At 36.1% G+C, this 23,739-nt stretch overlaps 1 protein-coding gene across 25 annotated transcripts in view; it reads left to right on the top strand.

Moving 5' to 3' along the window:
• The window catches only part of FAM13B (family with sequence similarity 13 member B), a 76,944-nt gene that overhangs the window by 13,351 nt on the left and 39,854 nt on the right, over nucleotides 1-23,739 (top strand). For 11 of the 25 annotated variants that reach the window (XM_069483664.1, XM_069483663.1, XM_069483660.1 and 8 more), the window contains exons 2-7: nucleotides 7,078-7,244; nucleotides 8,524-8,715; nucleotides 9,106-9,318; nucleotides 12,576-12,753; nucleotides 13,053-13,194; nucleotides 19,773-19,933. In XM_069483664.1, coding sequence (XP_069339765.1) covers nucleotides 8,559-8,715; nucleotides 9,106-9,318; nucleotides 12,576-12,753; nucleotides 13,053-13,194; nucleotides 19,773-19,933 — 851 coding nt within the window. In that variant the 5' untranslated portion in view covers nucleotides 7,078-7,244; nucleotides 8,524-8,558. Of the gene's footprint in view, nucleotides 1-7,077; nucleotides 7,245-8,523; nucleotides 8,716-9,105; nucleotides 9,319-12,575; nucleotides 12,754-13,052; nucleotides 13,195-17,147; nucleotides 17,244-19,772; nucleotides 19,934-23,739 lie in introns of all 25 variants that reach the window. The other 14 variants (XM_069483670.1, XM_069483673.1, XM_069483668.1 and 11 more) reach the window with 5 other exon arrangements.

The raw sequence follows: 23,739 nt of genomic DNA, 5'->3' as shown, positions 1-23,739 counted from the left end.
GCTTCAATCATTTTCATTAGAAATTACAGTTAAATACAATGGCAAATTTTAGCATCACCATTTTTGCAAATTCTGAAGTTGAGCTGTTTGACTTGAGGCTCACAATACTTTGTTTTTAATATATGTAAAAGGGTAATAGTGCCTGCCTCATAGCATTGTTTAGGGTATGGAAAGTAACTTGTGAAGTGTTTATAGATATTCCATAAATTATAGTTGCTTTTCCTTCTTGATTTGGTTATCTTTGGTTATTGCTGGAGATAGATATGGCAGACCATTTTTTGGTATTTAATCACTTGAGATAGCCCTACTTTTAATCTTCTTAACTTTGGCATAGCCAATGTTGTTTGCCTCTCATTTATGTCTTTATTCAATATATATTCAAAAAACTAAACTATGTACCAGGCATTGTCCAGGGCCTTTGGGGATACAAAGATGAAATCTCAGGGTCCTTGCATTCAAGGATCCTCTCTTTTTAAATTATTTTTTTATTTTTTTTCTGAGACAGAGTGTCACTCCATTGCCTGGGCTAAAGTGCTGTGGCGTCAGCTTAGCTCACAGCAACCTCAAACTACTGGACCCAAGCAACCCTACTGCCTCAGCCTCACGAGTAGCTGGGACTACAGGCATGTGCCATTATGCCCAGCTAATTTTTTCTATATATTTTTTTAGTTGTCCAGCTAATTTTCTTTCTATTTTTAGTAGAGATGGGGTCTCGCTCTCTGCTCAGGCTGGTCTCGAACTCCTGAGCTCAAATGATCCGCCCACCTTGGCCTCCCGGAGTGCTAGGATTACAGGCGTGAGCCACCACACCCGGCCCAAGGAGCCTCTTATGAGAGACAGACTTGCTTTGAAATTCTGTGGGATAATTGCTAATAAAGTAAGAGGTGAACATATTTGCATATTAGGAGCTTAGGAAAAGTAGAACTGTCTGCCTCAGGAGGTCAGGGAAGTCTTGACAGGGAAGGTTGGAGTTGAGACTTGAAGATCAATAGAAGTTTGATGAACAAGATGAGATTGGTCATGGTGTCGGTGTTGTGTTGGTGGTTGGTTATAGTGTTGAGTTTAGGGCTCCAGGCACAGAAAACAGTATGTGCAAAGCATGGGAGATGTGGACTGTGAACTTCATGTAGTTAAGTATTGCTGGAGAGTAGAGCTGGTTGGAGGAGTGCAGGAAAGATTTTTACGGTAGTTGAAATACTTGCAGACCATGCAAAGGAGTTTAGAGTTTATCTTGTATACCAGAGCTTCTTAAAACTTGATATGCATTATAACCACCAAAAGAGCTTGTCAGGTGTATAGAGGCCCAGGCCAGGCTTTCAGCCGAGGCTAGATTTGAGTTGTGGCTTTACGATACTGGACAAATGTCTTCATCCCCAGATGATTGTGATACACACTGAAGTTGGAGAACCAGTGGTCTAGGTCATTGGTCTCTAAAGTGACATGCTGGCACTTTCGATGGGCAGGATGACCTGTTAGAGTGTGTGGGGTATTAAAATTGATATTTCTATTTTTTAAACTCTTAAAATGTTATTTATGTATGTTTGTTGTTTACATAGTATGCTAGTATATTATTCACTGCACCAGAAATACACATACATGTATGAGGGGACATGCTCATAATTTTTGTCCTGATCTGAAAATTTAGTGTCCACAGCTTTAGGCAGTGGAAAACAATCAAAGAATTTTGTGCAGGGGAATGTGGATTAGATTATAGAATGAGGAGATCAATTAGGAAGATGGATACGACTTACTTAGTCACAAGGCATTTTTATCCCCTTATGTGATTTTGTTACTTTTGTTTGATTTGAGTAGCTTGACATCATGGTTGGAAGTTATAAAATACTTGACTATTTTATAGTGGTTGTGAAACCCTTTTGAGAGTTTCTCAAAACTAGCGGGGGTATTTACCAATAGATTATCTCCAGGTGTAACCAATTTTGTCTGAATACTTTGAATAAGGAATAATGAGCTATCTCTAGGTGAAATGCTTTACATTTAGTAGTTGCAATCTGTGAAATGTATGTGCTGTATCTAGTACAGCATGATTTGACAACTGTAGTCCTTCAAAATATGCTTTATTCCATTGTTCGTTGTAGTTTTGTGGAATCACCACGGAGAATTGTTCCCTCTGGTATGTTAAGGTGCACACAGATTAACAAATCCTTAGACGTAGGGATGCTAATATTCGGCATTACTGTTTTGTTTTTTAAGGCAGAGAAATTCCCAACCTTTTGAGTAATAGAGCCCTCTTTAATTAAAAAACTTTCTAGTTCTAAATTCTGTATTAGTGACTGTAAAGTCACTATGATTTAATAATGGATTTAAATGACTTGGTGTTTTCCTGATCAAGGTACCATCTATGAACATTTGACAGATAAGTTCATGTGCTGTTGAGACATTTGTTCAGCTTTTGTTAAGTATCTCAGACAAATTATGCTTTTGTGAGTTTCCCAGGCCAGGAGGGAACCACTGATTTAGCATATTGGCCAACTTTTCTAGTACCATCTTGTTCAGTTAGAATTATTATTATTCAGTGAATTATTTAGAGACCTAGCTTGTAAAAAGCTCAATGTCTAGAGCAGGGATAAATTTATTTTCCTTCAGTTTTGGTTCAGTGATGTAGGGTCAGACATAGCAATAGTCTACAAACTTAAATATTTCTCTGTTCTCAAAGTTTATCATTTTTCTTGAGACCCAGCTTCCTGTTGGCTTTCCCTGTTTGTACACCAGTTAAGTTATAGAGATTGATTTATTTATTTTTGGCTTTACCAATTAATGAGATAGCTCTAAAAAACCTTTCTATGTGAATTGCATTCTATTTTGTCACAGCATTTTGGACAGAAGTGAGTTTTGTTCTTGTCTATTCCATTTGAAGGTAGAACTTTTTTAGGTGAAAATGACCATTTATCTTGGAAGATGCTGCTCTTACCATAACATAACTTGCCTTGTTTGTAAAGTGATTATTAGTATACTGCAGATCTAATCTTATTGCTATTGTAGTGTTTTGTTAAATTGCTTTGAGAAGACTTTATACTGGTATCTAGACTTTATAATGTCTTCAGTGCAACTTTAATTATGTTTTACTTAGTTATGCTATATAGAAAATTTAGCAGTTTCTGGATATGCTGAATAGCATGGTAGGGACACAGAAATATGTTCCTGAAATATGGTTAAAAGAAATCTTCTATATTTCTTTTGTGGTGGAAAAGTATATTTTAAAATGTCATATACTATTATAAAAACAATTTGATATTTCACAGTTAATCTTTCAAATAATCCTTATTTGTGTGATTTCTTTCTTTTTTAATTTTTCAGCTTTATTGGAGTATAATTTATATGCAACAACATTCACCAATTTAAAATGTTTAGTTCAGTAAATTTTGACAAATATTGTCAGTGTATAATCACCAATGCCACAATCATAACATAGAACATTTCCATCACCTCAAAGAGTTCTCTTTGTTTCATTTTCTCATCAGTGAAATGGATATAATGAAAGTTATCTATCTCCATAGGGTTGTTGTAAGGATTAAAATGAGTTGATAGTTTAAAGCCCTTAAAATGGTTCCTGTCATGTTGTAAGAGCTCAGTTAATGCTATGTGCTGTTATTATCTATAGTATTGATGTTGATGCTCTATCCCTTTTTAAATGCCTCTCTACTAATTTTATTCAGTGTCTAAAATTTAAAGATTCTATGCAATTTATTAAGAAAGATGTGTTTGTTGCTACCGTGTGTGTATATGTAAATGAAATTGAATGGAGTGCAAAAGTACTTCGAGCCCTAGTAAAACTCAAGTTGATAGCTGACACATGAGGGTACACTTTCCTGAATGTACCCATCACCCAGCTTTATTGACAATTGGTATTTAATTATTGCATTATTTCCATTACTCCTATCTCATGGTGAAGTATGTGATGTAAAATTCAAGATGATTTCCTATTCCTTGTCAATACCACCATGCTAGGCAACTGTCATTAGTATTTAAAATAATAATTTTGCTGTTTTGATTTGTAATATGCTTTTGGAAATCTTTGGTTATTTTGAAAGTCTACACATTGTATTCTCTTGTGTCAAGCCTTTATTTAACTGCTTTCTTTGCATTTTATTGATCCTATTTGCTAGGATATTTCATCACATCTCTTGGGGATGTTTTCCTGTGGTGCCTGCTGCTATTTCTCTCTCTCTCTCTTTTTTTTTTTTTTTTTGAGAATTTAATATTGTAGTTTAGCTATTGTATTAGTTTTCTAGGGCTTCCATGATGAATTACCACAAGCTAGGTGGCTCTAAATAATAGGATGTTTTCTCTCACAGTTCAGGAGGTTAGAAGTCTAAAGGGAAGGTTTCGGCAGGCGCACACTACCTCTGAAGGTCCTAGGGGAGAATCCTTCCTGTGCTTCTTCCAGCTTCTGGTGGCTCCTGGTGTTTTCTCGGTGTCTGGCAGCGTAACTCCAGTTTCTGCCTCCATCTGTACATGACCTTCTTCCTGTCTGTGGGTCTGTGTGTCCTATCCTCTTATAAGGACATCAGTCATTGGATTTAAGGCCTGCCCTAAATCTAGGATGATTTCCTTTTGAGATTGTTAACTAATTGCATCTGCAGAGACCCTATTTCCAAATGAGGTCACATTCTGAGGTTCCGGGTGGACATGAGTTTTGGAGGGACCTGATTCAACCCACTACAGATGTGAAGGGAATATTTACATGATTTAAGCTCTGAAGAGTGGTGGGAAACAGGAGTAAATAATTTCAAAACTATTTTGCAGTTTGCAGAAATGTCATTTTGTGCCACTCTCCAGGTCAGAGAGCTCTCAGCAGTGTGCTCTACATAGAGGTCCCAAGTGAAAAATTCACTGCTAGAGCTTGGAGCATAGGCCTGCCCTCTTTAAGTCCCTGTTAGCGAACTAGAAATAATTGACCTCCTGAAATGTATATAAGACTGTGACTAGTTTGCATGACAGAATGTGAGATTCTATTATATGTAAATTGTGAGAATTTGCATGGAAACATACTATAGTTATTAAGAGCAAGGACTTTGGGAGTCACATTTTCTGGTTTCAAATTCTGCCTCTGACCCTATGGACTATGGGTAAATTGGTGAGTCTCTCTGTGCAATGTCTAATTAAAATAAGGGTTATAATAATATCTTCTTAATACATGCAAAATGCATAGAAATGCTTGGCACATAATAACTGCTCATTTAATGTTAGCTGCTGCTATTTTCATCATCCTCCTAGATGCTCTTCTTCAGGAGAGAGAGAAACTGATCATCTGAAAGACTTAATGGGTTTGATTGTTTTTCTGTAGTAGTGAGGATGAATATTTATTGATGAACTCCTGGATTCCCACCCAGTCTTGCTTTAGGGAAGGTGTGCTTTCGGGTTGTCTAGTTAGAGGTTGGGAGTGGTAGGGATATAAGATAACAGGTTCCTGGTTTTATTAACAAGTCCTCCTAAACACTGAAAAGCCATTTTAGTGATAGAACTTGCCTCTGACAGACTCTTCTAATGAGTCTTCATTTATTGTACATCAAGCAAATCCCCCTTTATGTTGTGAGTGTATCAACCTGACTTTTTTCTTAATGAACCTGACATTGTGAACGTAGCAACCTGACTTTTATTAAATATCTTGTCTCTGAAGTTAACCTCACTAAAGGATCTTTAATATAACTTTGACATTGTTTTCCAGATGAATAGATACATAGATGAACAGCAAGTTTTAGCATGCATTTCAGGATATCTTGGAAGTAATCATTACTAAAAGATTTGTGTGGGAATGTGGTTTTCCTTCCCTTTAGTTTTTAATGTTCCTCCTGGAGGTATATGTTATTAATGATACTTTTTTGAAAACCACACTAAATAATACCACTCTTCTGCTTACTTGAAGCTTCTTGGGCAGAGTGCTGCAGTGTAGTTTACTGAGCTTATTAAAAGATTTGTTGGCTGGGTGCGGTGGCTCACACCTGTAATTCTAGCACCCTGGGAGACCAAGGTGGGATAGTTGCTTGAGGTCAGGAGTTCTAGACCAGCCTGAGTAAGAGAGACCCTGTCTCTACCAAAAAAAAAAAAAAAAAAGAAAAAGAAAAGAAAAGAAAAAATTAGCTGGGCGTGATGGTATACAACCTGTAGTCCCAGCTACTCAGGAGGCTGAGGAAGGAGGATCGCTTGAGCCTAGGAGTTTGAGGTTGCAGTGAGCTACGATGACACCACTGTACTCTAGCCAGGTGGCAGAGCAAGACTCTGTCTCAATAAAAAGGTTTGTTACTAGATTACTAGAATTCACAGAGGATAATGAGGCATTAGAATTCACAGAGGATGATGAGACCAAATATTAAACACATTGCCAAACAGGTTTTTCCTTCTCTCTCCCCAGCCTATTTGCTGGTCTTTTAGCATTGTGCAAACAAGGGAGAGGAGACTGGTTTTCTGTCTAGTGCATGCATATGCTATCACAGTTAACTTAATAGCTACATAGGTATTATTCTTATTTTATATTAGGATATTTAGGCTCAGAGACATGGAAGTTGTTCAGCATCACATATCTGCAAAATGGTAGAGTTAATTAATATTTGAATCTGAACATTTCTTGTTCTTTCTTTCTGCTCTTTTCCAACATGTGCTATTGCTTCTCCAAATCAGAAAGCTCAGGTAACCACTATGTTGTAAATAAATAAAAGGAGAAAGACCATAGTGCAGTTCCAAGCTTAAACGACATCTTTGATTCTTTGATCTGAAAATCCTTCCATGTTTATAAAGTTCTGAGTATGTGAGGAAGGAATGGGGTATCTGTGCCCAAATGAAGGGTCCATTGAGGTAAATGGATTATTTGAGTGGTGTAATCCTTGAAGATGTGTGCTGTCAAAGATTCTCCTTTGCAATTCCTTTATTTATCTTCAGCAGAAAGATTCTTATCCAGTTTAGCTATCATCATTTGAAACGTTTGTAAGATTTTGCCTTTAACTAGGTTACAGACAGATTTTTCAAGCAAAAGAATACCTTTCAGTATAGATAACCCTTTACTGCTTAGTCTCTTCTCACAAGATGTTGTGGAAAATTGAAATTATTATTTTTTTCTTCTAGATTAACTGCTGAAGTACTGATCGAGTTCTGCGTTTCTTCAATGAGGAACTACAGGCTGATCTTCTGCCATAATCTCAAACAGCCATAAATGACAAAAGAATGCTTGCTCAGTGAGGGTAGCTGGTGCATAAGCCATTTTTTAAACTTAGGTGTTTAAGTACTCAAAGGTAAGTTTTCAAATGGTAACTATCCCATGCTCTATAAATCCACAGAGATTTTGGAGCTTGCCCCCCTGTAGCTGCTCTATGATCATTAACTTGAAGTTTTGTAATTCTTAGCTGGCACCAGATGTGTTGAAGAATGGATATTGCTCGTCTAGGGCTGTGTAAACTTATGGCATTTTGCTGTCCCTACGTTAATTTCTACTGTTTCTTTTAATTGGCTAGATTGTTTCCTAGTCATGTTGTGACAGTTTCTTGATCCAGTGGGTATATACTTGATCTAGTGGACCTTATTTTTGTAGACTTTAGAATTTTGGGTAGATTTATCTTTGTGATCTGTTTTCTTTCTCTTGAGATGAGAAAGGAAATGTTTCTTTGGGGTGATGAAAAAAGACCAGTTGATGTCATTTTGTTCATTATCAACTTTTGAAAAAAGTTTTTCTTTTAGAAATATTCCTTTCCTATATAAAGTAATGTTTATTTTAGAAAACGAATTTTTCTTGGGATTATTTGTTCTCTGATGTGTCAGATATTGGAAATGGCCATCTGACACATTGTTTCCCACTGCTTTACTGATCACAATTCCTACAAAGTTAAGACAAATGACTATTTCATTTGAACTAGATGGCTCTGGAAATTTTTCTTTTGAATAATTATGAAACAATAGTGTTGATAAAGGGACTTTTCTTATTGAAAATTGATGCCCAGAACTGAAAATTTTTTTTTTTATGAAAGTATATTACATTGTTCTGTCATGTAGAAGTAAGAGCTGATTACTCTTGTTCTTAATAGCTCATCACTTATAAAAGTGATTATTAGCCTATCACTTTGTAAAAAGTGATTCTGTCCTGCTTGGGCTTATGGATTGAGGGGTTAGATGAACTTCGTGTAGCAGAGTCAATAGATGGGTTGTGTCTGGCTTTTTACCTGTGTCATTAATAAGCTTGGTCAGTAAAGGTCCTCTTGAAGCCATATTTGCCCCTTAATTTGTCTTTGGGACATGAAATGCCTCTTGCTGAATTTTGGATGATCAGTTTTTCCATTGTTTGATAAATATACAGTAGCAAAGGGAGCATGCAGAACTAATTCTTCATAGTAGAGAAAATACTTAACATAATTATGTTGAGCTTTATTTGTAGAACACACTGTGGGCCTGATAATTGGAGCATATTTAAATAGATGAGAACAGATTCAGGTGTAAAGCATTTTTCTTTAATGTATTTAGTCATATTGCCACCGGTTAATCATTATAGTGTTTTTTTTTTTTTTGTCTTTCATTTGGCAGAAAAGACAGCTTTGATTTCTGGCTGCAAAAAAGATATGAGGAAGAGCTCCTCCCCTTCCTTGAGTAACTGCAACTCCGTTCTTGCTAACAAAATATTTGGAATTCCACTTGATGAGCTGCAGCAGGGAGGACATCCAGACAATGAGGTTCCATTCATAGTCCGCCACGTTGTGGACTATATTGAGGAACATGGTATACATTTCCTTACTTTGAGGGCTAGCTTTTGTTTTAATAAACACAACTTATCCCTTTTTGACGTTGGATTTTTAAATTTTTTTTTTTAGTTTGGAAAGTCCAAAACAGGAAAAAAAATAGAAATTCTTTTTAATGTTTTAGTGTGTTTTTTACTTAAATTCATATGACAGTTGCCCAGCCTAGAACATTTTTTAGTGGGGGTGATAGGAATATTTTTAATGGATATAAGGGGTGGGATAAAATAGAATATCCCTCAGGACAGAGAATCAGGAGAGCCAAGGAAGGCTTTCCAGAAGTATCAGTATTAAATTGGTTGGAGAATGAATATATATGGCCAAGTAGTTGAAGTTGCAGCTTATTTGATTTTTGCTGTGAACTCTAATGTAGGAGGTCTGGAGCAACAAGGACTTTTTCAAGTCAATGGAAATGCTGAGACAGTGGAGTGGCTTCGGCAGAGATACGACAGCGGAGAAGAGGTGGATTTGGTTAAGGAAGCAGATGTTCCCTCAGCTATTAGTCTCCTTAGATTTTTCCTTCAAGAACTTCCTGAACCTGTTATCCCTGGCAGTTTGCATATTCACTTGATGCAGCTTTCTCAAGGTAACATAACTTGATTCTTATCAATCAGTCATTTATTATTGGCTTTAGAGTCTTTACCTTTTAGAAATCTTGACATGTAAACAGTAAGTATGTATTTCAGAGATGAAGTGCTTATGTTCTCATTTGCTCTTTTGATTGATATGATCTAGTCAAGGGAATGGAAACTTGGATGCCTGTATTAGTACTTAGTTTTCATGATTGGTCTTATTAGCCCAAGATACAGGGTGAGCATGAGGAAAGGGAGAAAACAAGAATAAGGTGTAGGAGGGTAGTGAAAAAGAAGGAAGAAAAATATATGTAAGGTAATGTATGTGGTGACACAATGTCTGATAAATTACCAAAGGTGTTGCTTAGTGGGATACTACTTTAGGGTGCTTATCACTAGTTAGATAGAACTTCCTTGCAAAAGCCAGAAGATAACTTTGATTCTAGGTATGGAATTACCTAAAGCTTGTTCTTGGACACTAGCCTAAAGGAAATAAAATACCAAATTGGACATCAGACTTCAAGTCAAAGAAAGAAAAAAAAAAAAGATTTGTTCTTGTTGGATTAGATTTTTGTGACAGGCGTGAGCTACCGCACCCAGCCCTGTTTATCTTTTCCTTAAATTTTAAATACCTATGAGCCTAAATTAGTTGGTGCCTTTTATTTATATATAATGGCTCATGCCTGTAATCCCAGGGCTTTGGAAGGTCAAGAGGGGAGGATTGCTTGAGGCCAGGAGTTCTAGTTCGAGACCAGCCTGGGCAACATAGTAGGACCCCATCTCTACAAAAAAAAAAAAAAAAAAAGGTCAATGCAGAGACATTCTGTGACCCTCTTACACTTATATTTTCTGTACAGCTAGATCATAGGGCTAACTTTGAGCTTGCTGTATTCAGGAATGGTTAGCTTGATTCACTTTTTTTTTTTTTTTTTGAGACAGAGTCTCGCTCTCTTGCCCGGGCTAGAGTGCCATGGCGTCAGCCTAGCTCACAACAACCTCAAACTCCTGGGCTTAAGCAATCCTTCTGCCTCAGCCTCCTGAGTAGCTGGGACTACAGGCATGTGCCACCATGCCTGGCTAATTTTTTTCTATATATATTTTTAGCTGTCCATATAATTTCTTTCTATTTTTAGTAGAGACGGGGTCTCGCTCTTGCTCAGGCTGGTCTTGAACTCCTGACCTCGAGCGATCCTCCCGCCTCGGCCTCCCAGAGTGTTAGGATTACAGGCGTGAGCCATTAGGCCTGGCCCTAAATCTTTTGTTTAAAGTACTACAACGTTGGCACTGTTGATATTTTGGGCTGGATAATTCTTTGTTATAGGCTGTCCTGTGCATTGTAGGATGTTTAGCAGTATCCCTAACCTCTACCAACTGGTGCTCCCTTTCCCAAAGTCATGACAACCATTCATTTTCAATTGTTGACATCTACTGGTTTAGACCATAATGATTAGTCCAACTATTTGTATATTGTGTTTTGGTAGAAAACAGAGTTCCCAGTTTTCTGGATTTGTTGTAACATTTCCAAAAAATGTTATAGCACTTGAAAGAATTGTTAGGGGAAATTTCTTTGATACATACATTATTTTTCCCTGGATGCGATTTAACTAGGAAGTAGGCTCAAAAGGAAAAAAATTTAAGCAACTGTGTATTATATGTATGTATAGTTTTGAAATGCTTCTCTACATTATTTGAAGACTTAAGAAGCAACCTGGTAGGCATGAATATGTAGTAGAAATGTACCCAAACAAAAGTATAGCGATGTGTACACTATTTCAAATAAAAATAGTACTGCCCAGAAGCTTACCCATCACATCAAGTCAAATGGATTAGTACTCCAACATCTTTTTTCAGTTACTGTGTAATTCATTCAGCTAATTCAGCTAATGTTTATTGAATATCTGCAATACGCTAGGCATTGTTCTCGATGTTGGGAGTGTAGCACTGAACAAAACTAAATAAAAATCTCTTCTCTCATAGGCTGAAATTCCAAAAGGGATAAGGGTCTCAAATAGATATATGGGTATTTTAGATGATAAATGCTACAAAGCTGGAGAGGATATTAGGTAGAATTTGTCAATGTTAGTATAGTCATCATATTGATAATATTAATTGCTTGTATTTTTTTAATTGATGTACATGATTTTCTAAAATAATCCTTTTCTGCTGAATGCTTAGGTGATTAAAATTTTCCATCAGTTATAGTCACGTTGATTTAAAAAACTTCAATCCAGGCACTGTCCAATTATAAAATCAAAGTATTGGGACATTTGGGTGGACAGTTGGTAACACTACAAAGTATAAAAGAGTTGTTATGGGTTGCATTCTACATTTTAAGCAAAACTCTATGGCCTTTCCTGATAAACTTTTTAGACCAGTGTTATTTTGTAGAGATGGCCAATATCATGACTATAACCTTTTACCAAGAAATTTTCAGTAAATTAATTTTAAGAGCTTGCAGAAAAATATAAAGTGAAATATAATTGGGTTGATTTTCATTATTAAAGCAATAAATGACTTCATTTTGAGAGTACCTCTGAGCAGTTACCTCATCTTAATGGGGGCCTCACCAATCAGTGGGGTTAATACAGGCCTAGTTTCTGTTAATGAAAACTCATTGACATGATAAACACAAGGCCTAGCTTCTGTCATAAAATTCACTTGAAAAACAGAAGCTGACATCAATTTATAGAAGAAAGAAACAAGAAATGGAAGACACTTTAATTTAATTATACTGATATTGTTGAAGTTAATTGTTCTTTTCAGGATGTCTGGGGAAGAAGAAAGTCACTCTGTCACCCTGTTCTTTCCTTTTTTTCCCAGTCTTCCAGGTTATCACTGAAAATATTAGCTCCTCAAATTGCATCTCTGCCCCCTAGGGGTTCATATTGATCGGCATGGCCAGTGTATTTTGACTTCTTATAGTTGGTGCTAGTTTAGAAACACAGGTACAGTCATGCAAGAGACAGTAAGGTGAGAATTAAAAAAAAAAAAAAAGAGAGAGAACTGGGGCCAGTGAGTAATAGATGAGGAAAACATCCTCCAGCAATTGAGGGGTTGAGTTCCTTTATTCCACCTCCCCCTCTCCAACTCTTCTCCATTTTATAAGTGAAATGCAAAGCCCTACGGCATTTGGCCTTCAGTAGAGGAAGTGAAGAGGTTTTGAATTGTTATAGTAAAAAGGGGATGTGGGTGGAGTAATGTGAACCTGGCAATGTATCTGAGCTTTGCTTTTTACTTTATTAAAAAAAAACCCTGTCATTATGTTTTATAGATTATAATAACGAAGATGAATTTGGAAGAAAGTTGAGGTTCCTCTTGCAACAGCTTCCACCTGTTAATTACAGTTTGTTAAAGTTTCTGTGTAGATTTTTAGCCAATGTAGCATCACATCATGAAGAAATTTGGTCTGCAAATTCTTTGGCTGCCGTCTTTGGTCCAGATGTCTTTCAGTAAGTTGTTTCAGAAACTTTAAGTTTAAAAAATTGGATTTGTGAAATAGAATCATTATATTATCTTCCAAGGAACATAGGTTGCTTGATGAATGATTTTTATAATAGTAGATGTGATTAATCCTCACAGCATTTTTGTGAACAGGGTACAAATTAGGTGCGTTTTACAGATGGGAAAACTGAGGCACAGAATGATGACATAATTGCTCATGTTCATAAAGTGACTCATTGGTTGTCTTGTAACTTTACCTATGATTGATTTTGAGAACTCTCGATTCAATTTGGACTTTTATTATTAGCATTTACACAGATGTGGAAGATATGAAAGAGCAAGAAATAGTGAGCAGGATAATGGCTGGACTTCTGGAAAACTACTATGAATTTTTTGAGAATGAAGAGGAAGATTTTTCATCTAATGATTTGAGTTCAATTACTGAGCAGGTGAGAATATTTTAAATACTGTATTTGGAGGGGGAATTTTTTTTAAGAATAATATGCTCTTTAAGGCTTGACAAAAACTTGTATGGAATTTAAGTACTGAATTGAAAGTAATTCTTTTGGTTATCATATGTAATCAATGGGTGACATTCATGTAGTATATGGATGTGATTCTTTTTTTGTGAACAACTTCCTGTCCTCAATAATTTGGGTAATGAGGAAAAAGCATTGAAATCAGAGTATACGGTAGAGATTTTTTATTTTTAACTTAAGCACTGTTTATTTTTAAGAATACTGCAGTTTTTTTATTTTTACAAAGAAACTGCTGGTATGGAGAAATGTAGGCAAAGGTGAGGAATTTAAGGTGAAGGAAAAGATTGAGTACAAACTAAAAAATTCAAAGTCTTTCTTGACTAAAATAGCAAGTTAGTGTAGTAGTATAATCATTGTTATTAATGGGAAACATCTCGAGTAATAGTTCAGGTGGTAGATAATTCTTTAATTCTGATGACTCTAAAATATTAAAATCTATTTCTGAGGTTACATTATAATCTTTTGTTGTTACTGCTGTGCCTTGATGGTTGAGATTGTACAAACTTCCTAGTTACTTTCTCCTTTATGAAATGGGAATATTGAAGCCAACTAATTACAATGTATTATAAAGCCACATTAGTCCAGACTACCCAAGCTTAAAATTTGTCATTTAGGTCTGTGTGGAGGCTTTTCTTATGTGCTTCAGAAACGGAAAGTTTGCCACCAAATTTCTGTTAAGTTAAAACCTATGAAGTTGTTTGTATTTTAAGTGTGAGTTGGGGCTGCTCCTTTCTTAAAAGGAATAATATGAAAAAAAAAAAAAAGGAATAGTAATAATTTACCTGGTTAAAACAGTAAAGTAAAATACACAATAAAATGTCTTACTCTCACCCATACTCTTTACCTGTTCCCCTTTACTCCCCCCATTGGTTTCCTATGTATTTTTCCAGAGTTTTTTTAAATACAAATACAAGTAAATTTTTTCTCATTTTTTTTAAACAAGAAAGCATACCATACACATGGTTCTGCCCCTTGTTTTATATCATCAGTTAACAGTGTATCTTGGAGATTTTTTTTTTATTCTTATTTCAGCGTATTGTGGGGGTACAAAAGTTTATGTTACGTATATTGCCCTTGCCACACCCCCCCCAGATCAATATTGCCCTTGCCTCGTGCACCCCCTCATACCCCCGTCCCCCCCGAGATCTTTTCTTAAGAGCATAGAGAGGATATTCTTTTGTGTTTACATCCTGGTAGTGTTCCCTATTGTGTAGATAGAAGCTTGTAATGTGTTTGAGTTATATTTAATAGTATCGGTCCTCACTTGAAAAGGTGATAGTACATTCCAGTTTTCTCAGAAAAGTCTTGGTTTATATCTGCTTTTGGTATAATATTTAGTGGCTTCCCTATGATTCACATATATACAGATTTGGATGATAAATTATATGGTCACACTGTTCATTAATGAACATTTGGGTTGCTTCCCTTCATTTGCTGTGAGATTATAAAGCATTATCACTTGAGAGGTAATTTATCATACAGCTTTTCATTATTTGATAGTTCTTGTATCTGATTATATAAATTAGGAGTTTTATGTTCTGGGTAGCCCAACTTTTATTTAAAAGAATTTCTATACTTTTTTGAATTTTTATGGGTAATACTTTATCTTTGTCTGATTTTCCCTCGTTTTCCTTTCTTTCTATCTCTTCCTCTTCCGATCTTCCCTTTCTCTCTCCCTGTCCCAAAGTTAGGAACTTTTCTTTTTTTTTTGAGACAACCTCTCACTCTGTTGCCTGGGCTAGAGTGCCGTGGCGTCAGCCTCACTCACAGAAACCTCAAACTCCTGGGTTCAAGCAGTCCTCCTGCCTCAGCCTCCCGAGTAGCTGGGACTACAGGCATGCATCACCATGCCCAGCTAATTTTTTCTGTATATTTTTAGTTGGCCCCCTAATTTCTATTTTTTTTGTTTTTTAGTAGAGGCGAGGTCTTGCTCTTGCTCAGGCTGGTATTGAACTCCTGACCTCGAGTGATCCGCCCGCCTTGGCCTCCCAGAGTGCTAGGATTACAGGTGTGAGCCACCGTGCCCAGCCTCAAAGTTAGGAACTTTAAAGAAATAGTGGCAGATGCCAGATTATAGCTTGTAATGTATAAACTGAGGATGAAATCTGTGTGTGTGTGTGTGTGTGCATGTGTGTATATGTTGATATGTATGAAGTAAATCAAGTGGGTAGAATTTGTAGCCTAAATCAGTGGTACATGGAACTTTTGGCAAGAGTTCCAGTTACCATATATAGTTCCTAACCTAAAACCTTGGTTAAAATAATGAACTGATACATCTCTTCAAAATTATTCTTATCTGAAAGAAAATGACAAGAGGAGGACAAGTCAATAGAAATGCCTTAAACCGTTAATGTCTTTTGATGCCCATAAGAAATATCATCTGGCTTTGCAGGAGGGCTCACACCTGTAATCCTAGCACTTTGGGAGGCTGAGGCAGGAGGATCATTTGAGGTCAGGAATTCAAGACGAGCTGTAGCAAGAGCGAGATCCCATCCCTACAAAAAATAGAAAAATTAGCCGCATGTGGTGGCGTATGCCTGTAATCCCAGCTACTTGGGAGGCTGAGACAGGAATATTGTCGAGCCCAGGAATTTGAGGTTACAGTGAGCTATGATCCCGTCATTGCACGCTGGCTGGGGTGACAGGGTAATACACTGTCTCAAAAAAAAAAAAAAAAAAAAGTCATCTATTGGGGAATTGTGTATGTCACCTTTCTTGTCTTTTCTTTTTTTTTTTTTTTTGCTCTCCAAGTGAAAGACTTTCTTGAAATTATGTTTTAGTTCAATAATTTATATTTTTTAAAAAAACTAATGGCTGTCCAAAGTGAAGTAGTATACATATGTTTACTATTGAGATATGTTTACATCATTTATTTTTTACATTTCTAAGATGATTTGCATGATTTGACTTGTCAGAACTGATGATGCCCACTTAATGTTTATATATCTTGACTCCTCTACAGTCTGCTGGGTAGACTTCATATTGTTTTTTATTGTGATATACTTCTCTAATACTTCCATTATCCTATGGTTGCCTTTTGTGTATATTTATATCTCACATGACTTGCATCAGTATTTTTGTATGTTTTTAAGCCTTAGAAAATGTTGTGCTTTACCTTAAATAGAATGACAGTAAGAGACACCAGGAGATAGTGTTGAATTCTTCATATCTGCCTATGGATAGAAAAGAGGACGTTAGCATATTGCACTGTGCATAGTAAATGAGGGTAGTGCAATGGGTCCTGAGAGACAGTGATGTATATTTAATTATCTTGACCCATGTTGCTAATTATCTGAATATATTTTCTTATCTATTTTTATTTTATTTCTGGACTATGTGTGAGTTACAAGTTAAAAAAGTGCTAATTTGTGAAGTTTGTTTTTCTTAAAGCAGATTTGATGACTTCAGTTTGATTTGTGAGGCAGAATTGATAAGGTATTTGAGTGAAAGTAAATACTCTCAAACTTATCACAATTTGGTTGTGTTCTTAAGTTGGCCTAACTTAAATGTTTTTTGTTTCTTATCCATATATTTAAAGGTGTGGGCAAACTTGTCCTGTCTTGGCAGTGCTTTGATTTATCTCCTGATTTTGATATTTGAAAGAAGCAAAGTTTATTTAGCATTTTCTTCTTTGGGAGTTTCATTCTATTAATCCAAGTATTTTGCTCTTAGAACCTTCACAAAGTAGTAGGTATTTTTATTAGTAGTATGAGAGGTAGATGGCTGGAGATGATGAGTAGGTAGTGTTTGAAAGATGACCCAGAGTCAAGTGGATTTTGTATGGGATCCTTAAATGAATGAGAATCTAGTAGGGTGGTTTGAGGATGGAGGTGATAATTATGTTTTTTTATACATTTGAGAAGGCAGGTAGCAGCGTTCTCCACAAGCTGGAGTCTGGAAAGCAGGCATTTCACGAGGCCCTAGAGAAGGGAATTACAGCAGTCAAAGAAAGAAGAGATGTAAGTATGGATGAGGGTTTTCCATAAGTAGAGTTGAGGGAGCCGCATATATAGGGCAAGCTCAAAATAACTTATGATCCGAATAGTGTTGATCAAGTTGACAAGGAGAGGATCAAGAAGAACTTCTGAAGATTAGTGTAGGTTGAGAGAAATTTTAATCCAAGTCTTTAATGCTTACTCTTGTTCAAAATAGTTGAGTCAGTTATTAGTGTAGGAAGTTATAATACGTTGGGAGGTCTGGGAGTTGGGAGGGGGGAGAAGAAAAAACCAGAAGCAATTGTTCATGTCATATCTTAGTTGATGATTATTGGTGAAAATACTAGAGAATGTCAGTTTCCATAAAGCTTATTGAATTGAATATAACATATTCAATATAATTGAGTATAAGGCTTTCATAGTTCCTAAGAGCTATTGACTGTTGTCACAAAGTGATTTTGTAAGTATGATATAACATATGTTAAAATAGTACCTCTGTAACAAAAAGTTGTGGACTCAATAAGTATTCATCTATTCTCAGTTTTTTAAAAAGTCATCCTTAAAAATTTGTTTTGATGTTTTGGTGTTGTGCTAAAGCTTTCATTAATCAACCATAGTAATTCCCATTTTATACTTCTGAAAACAGGTAATTATGATTATATTTTTTTGCCAGTGTTTTTCTCACTTTGGTTACCAGGTGGATATTGATTAAGCATATTTTCTTGGCCTTCACTAATTATTAAATACATAGATGGGGAAGGAGGATAATTTTCCATTTGAGCCACTTTAAAAACGGATCTATCATTTGAGGTTTTCACCTTTGTGTTTAAATCTTACCTCTAGTTGATAACTACTTAAGCCAGTGATTTTCAGTCTTTTTCATTGTAACACGTGATCTGGGATAGGTGAGGGATGACATTTACAAGAATAACAAATTAAATAGAATCTGCTACATAATACTTTAGTATTATAATACTTTTACTTTATAGAAAGTAAATGGTTCGTAGATGGGGGTCATTAACTATCGTTAATAATGGCTTTTTACTGACCCATCTGACCAGTGACCTTGATACACCTGTGATTGAGAGCTCCTGCTTGAGGTAGTTTGGATGGTAGACACTTTCTTCACTTATTATAAAAAATGATGCTACATGTAGAAACTAGGATTTATGCTATATAGAAAAAAGACAATTCAGTGATAGCTACTACTGTTTATTATATGAGACACTGCTGAAGATTTTTACATATATTAATTGATCCTTTCAACCAGCTCTGTTAGATGCGTAGTATAGCATCTTCATTTTGTACATAAGACTTGGAGAAGTTAAGCAAGCTGCCCAAGATAGTTAGGGGCAAGTAGGGATATGTAAGTGTAGATTTTTATGCCTCTAAAGGCTGGCTTTTAACTACTGTATTATACTTTACAACAAGTACAGAGTAGTACTTGTTGTAGTACAGAATATCACAGTGTAATTACCTTTCTTTTGGTTGTAGTTTTACTTTCTGACTGTTACATGTAGTAGTAAACAAATTTATTCTTGGTATTTCTTACTACATTTGGCTAGAATGGGCAAAAAGTTTACTTTTATTGCTTGGAGTTTTTCATGACTAATTTATAAAAGATATTAAGACCTATATAGGTAGTTTCTTCTTTGGGATAACTTAAAAAAATTTCTCAAAAATATTTTGATGATTTTCCTTCTCTAGTATTTCAGTGTCTTTTTATTAGAGTGATTACTTACATGGCCAGTTTGATAATGGAGGACATTTTGCAGCTCCTGCCAGAAAAATAATTATAACCTTGAGTTGTGCTTAATGGTCAAAATATGAGTTCTTCCTTGTTGTAGGGTCCCATGTCTTCATGAAAAATTCAATCTGAGTCATTTAGAAGTTAGCTGACATTTTCTAAAATGTAGCTAACACCTTAAGACAAAACTTTGGTGCCCTTATTTTTTCACACTAACTCTATATTAAAATGACTTGTTTAATGCACTTGGAAATTGGAGAGATCGATGGAAGTCTTTTGTAACTATTAGATTTATAAAACTGGTTAGAAAAATGAAGCTTTTTGAATGTTAACGATACTGTGCATGCTTTTTCATAGCTTGTGGTCTTACTCATATTCCTAGTGATGTATTAATTTTGTAATCATTACTTCCTGCTTCAAAATGTTATGTTTAGCTGGGTGTGGTGGCACACATCTGTAGTCCCAGTTACTCAGGAGCCTGAGGCAGGAGGATCCCTTGAGCCCAGCTGCTTGAGGCTGCAATGAGCCATGATCACACCACAGTTCTCCAGCCTGGGTGACAGAGCAACACCCCTGTCTCTAAAAAAAGAAAATAAAAAATAAAAAAAGTTATGTTTGTCTGGTTTGTAATTTTATTTTAATGTGAAGAAGTTGGCAGTTACTCTGTAAGAGAGATTGGTCTTAAGAAATGAGGAAATAAAAAATGAGTTGTTTGTATTTGAAGTTTTCTTAGAATAGTATGTCTTAGATTTGTTAATTAACAGTTTCATTACACGTTAATTCTCAATTTCCTCTCATTTATATAGGTTAATGAACTTTCTGAGGAAGAAGAGGAAGATGAAAAGCTGGAACATATAGAAGAACTTCCAGAAGAAGGTGCAGAAAAGTCAAATGATATGCCAGAGGTGGTACAATTAAGGATGACTGAAAATATACTGGAATCAAATAGTGTTACAGCATCAACAAGGTAATACTTCAGTTGAATGAGGTCTAGCTTTTGAGCATTTCATTCTAAATGTAGGCTGACTCAAGCACTAAACGACACAAATTGTAACTATGTGTGAAAGATTGGCATTTGTGTATGAAAAAGAGCAAGAAGAAAATTTTAAAGATTTGTTTTGCTAAGGAACTTTTAGTTATGTTTATATCTTTCTTTGAAAATATAACCCTCACAAACATTTCTTAAAGTTTATTTTTTTTTGTATTAACTTATTAGTTGCACTGGGTAAAATTTCAGAACCTTTAGTAGAATTGTTAGAGAAGGATTCAGTAGCTGAATTGAATTATATATCCAGCTTCCAGGCTGCAAGTAGGTTGAAATAGGCTGTGAGACTAGAACTCTGTGATCTGTAAGATGGTGCTTTCCAATTCTTTTCATGTATAAAATGACAGTATTTATATGGCATACTGGGTAAATTTGGTAGGTGTTGTAGGCTGAAGGCACTATCCCAGCACATAGCTGGGACACACTATTTAGGAAGCTTAGAGAATTCAAGCACATACCCCATATGTAGCTGTATGTTTGGTGAATTCTGTGCTAGTTCTCTGTAAAGCTCCATGGTTTACTAACCTTTTCTAATTAGAGGGATACAGCTGTATATTTAGGGTCTACTAGATTTTTTTCATTAAATTTGTGTTCAATGGAATGATGGTTAAAAAGCAGAAAAAATAATAATTTGAGCCAGAAAGCAAAATGCCATTTAAAAATAACTAGTAATACCTAAGGGAGGAACTATCTAGTCATTTAGGAAAATTATGAAGTAATTCAAAATAATCTGCTAAATACAACTATTACATTTTTCTTTGGGCCTCTTGATCTTTATATATAAGCCCTTCAAACATGATTATTATTATGGTATATTAACATGTTTATTCACTCTGTTGCCTAATTTAACATTTTGTTTGTGCTTTTCTGTGTGTTTACGTGTCCTAATTTATTTTTTTGATGGCCTGTTAACTGTATTTTCATTATATATTCCAATATTTATCAACTGTCCCTTAAGATATTTAACTGTATTCTTAACTATCATTCCTTTTTCTGGACATACTGAGTTGTTTCAGCTAGCTTGTCAGGACTGTACTGCTACTAAAAAAAGCTTTTGTTCTTTGGCCCTTTTTTCCTTCTTTTGAATCATTTGCAAACATTTATTAGGCTCAAAGAGTGAACCTCCCTATGGCTTTTGATAAGTTTTTCTAGACTACCTAAAGGACTTGACCCAGTTTACGTTGCTATTATCAGTATTTTTTTGATGACCTGACAACAGTAGATTTAAATGGGTATTTATTTTGTTAATTTAAAGCTGCACCCTCCAACAAGGTGACCACTAGCTACTTGTGTCTTATTTAGATTTAGGACTTAAACTAATTAAAATGAAATAAAATTTAAAGATCACTTCCACAGTTGTGCTAGCCACATTTTAAGTACTCAGTAGCCACGTGTGGCTAGTGACTACCGTGTTGGACAGTGTAGATATAGAACATTTCTATCACTGTAGAAATTTCTTTTCAACAGTGCTGATTTAGAGGAGTAAATTCATCAAATGTTTTTAGTTATTTAATTACCATTAAGGTTAAATACTGTTTCAAATACGTGTTTCTAATAGCTTCTCTTTGATTATTTGTCTAGTTTTGTAGAGGAACCTGCTTTCCTCCAACTTAGTCATTTAAGAAGTATTCATAGCCGAGGGTGGTGGCTCATGCCTGTCATCCTAGCACTTTGGGAGGCTGAGGTGGGAAGATCACTTGAGGCCAGGAGTTTGAGGCCAGCCTGAGCAACATAGCAAGACCCTATTTCTAAAAAAATATGGAAAAATTAGACAGGCATGGTGGGTGCACACCTGTAGTCCTAGCTACTCAAGGGTGAGGCAGGACGATTGCTTGAGCCCAGGACGTTGCAGTGAGCTATGATGAGGCCACAACACTGTAGCCCAGGAGGCAGAACAAAACCCTGACTTCAAAAAAAAAAACAAAAGAAGTATTCATTGGAGATTTAGTGGTTGTCAGGATTTTTTTTTTTTTTTTTTTTTCACACAGAGTCTCACTCTGTTGCACAGGCTAGAGTGCCATGGTGTCAGCCTAGCTCACAGCAACCTCAAACTCTTGGGCTCAAGCGGTCCTTCTGCGTCCGCCTCCCAAGTAGCTGGGACTACAGGTATGTGCCATCATGCCCGGCTAATTTTTTGTGTATATATATTTAGTTGTCCATATAATTTCTTTCCATTTTTTTAGTAGAGATGGGATCTCACTCTTGCTCAGGCTGGTCTTGAACTCGAATGATCCACCCGCCTCGGCCTCCCAGAGTGCTAGGATTACAGGCGTGAGCCACCACACCCGGCCAGGATTCTTTAATTGTAAGACATAGAAACAGATCCTGGTTAAAGCAAAGAGGGGGAAAAAGATAGTTTATTAATAAGAAGGATACTGGATAGGCCACAAAGTCAGAAGAAAAAAAGCAAAGATAAGACCATGGGCAGCTGTATGGAATTTAATAACACAGGGTCATGGAGGAATCTCTTTAGCGTGCAGCTGTTGCTGTGAGAGTTCCAACTGTTTCCTTCTGTCTGTCATTCTGCTCAAGATAGATTTCTGTTGGGCAGTGGGGAGAAGATCTGCCCTAAATTGGGTTCGGTGTCCATTCTCCTGGCCAGTGTAGAACTGGTTATTGTAATTTATGTGTTTACCAGGACCATGTGGAATTGAGGGAGGAGCTCGTTTCCTGGTAAACAGGGCTATTACCAAAAGAAGGGGGTGGGGATATTGGGCAGGAGAAACAGATGTGTCTACCACTGTGGTCTGATAGATTTAGTGTGATGATATTTCAGTTGATATCTATACATTTCCCTTTTATTTTAGTTTTGGCTGGTTGATTGTATAAAGGTTAAAAAGTTTATAGGACTACTCTTTTGGTGGTATCTATTACATCATTATAGTACTTTTCAGGTATTTACAGCCCTTTACATCTCATCATTGCTGAGGTAACTGCTGTTTTTTAGTTGAGATCTATTTATTTATGCAAATGTTAAGAATTTAATTCCTGATGAGTGTGGTACCTCACACCTGTAATCCTATCACTTTGAGAGGCTGAGGTGGGAGGATTGCTTGAGGCCAGGAGTTTGAGACTAGCCTGGGCAATGTAGCAAGACCCTGTCTCTAAAAAATTTTTTTTAACAAATAGCCAGGTATGGTGGTGCACATCTGTAGTTCCACTGCAATCTAACCCAGACAACAGAGCAAGACTCTGTACCCACCCCCTACAAAAAGATATCTTTTTGAACTATATTATTTCTCATCCCAAGCAATCCACTTAAGTTTCCTTTTCCAGTTTCTTATAAAAACACTTCAGTGAGTTCAGTTAATTTGATTAGTACTATTTGTCTGTTGTTTTATAAAACTAAGATCATTTCATTCCCTTGGTGAAATCCCTTCAGTGTCTCCTTATTTTATTTACAAGAGAGACCAAAATTCTTAAATGGCCTATGAGGTTCTGTGTACATAATCTGCCCTACACCACCTGCAACTGCCCCACTTTTTCTGACATTATGTCTTGGCTGCTCTCCCTTTGGTCGCTTCCCTCTGGCCATAGCACAATTTCTCAAATGCGCCAGTCTTGTTCCATCTTCAGGTCTTTGCACTGACTGTTCTGTCTGTTTGGATACATGTCCCCCTAGATAGGTGTATAGTTCTCTCACCCTTTTCAGTTCTTTGCTCAAACGTCACTTTCTCAACGATGCATCCCTGACCCTCAATTCTCGATCTCCCTTATCCTGTTCAATT

The sequence above is a fragment of the Eulemur rufifrons genome, chromosome 10 (genome assembly GCF_041146395.1).
Source record: "Eulemur rufifrons isolate Redbay chromosome 10, OSU_ERuf_1, whole genome shotgun sequence".
Classification (NCBI taxonomy): domain Eukaryota; kingdom Metazoa; phylum Chordata; class Mammalia; order Primates; family Lemuridae; genus Eulemur; species Eulemur rufifrons.
Note: the sequence above shows the minus strand (reverse complement) of the source record. Positions and strands in the feature narration are given on the sequence as shown.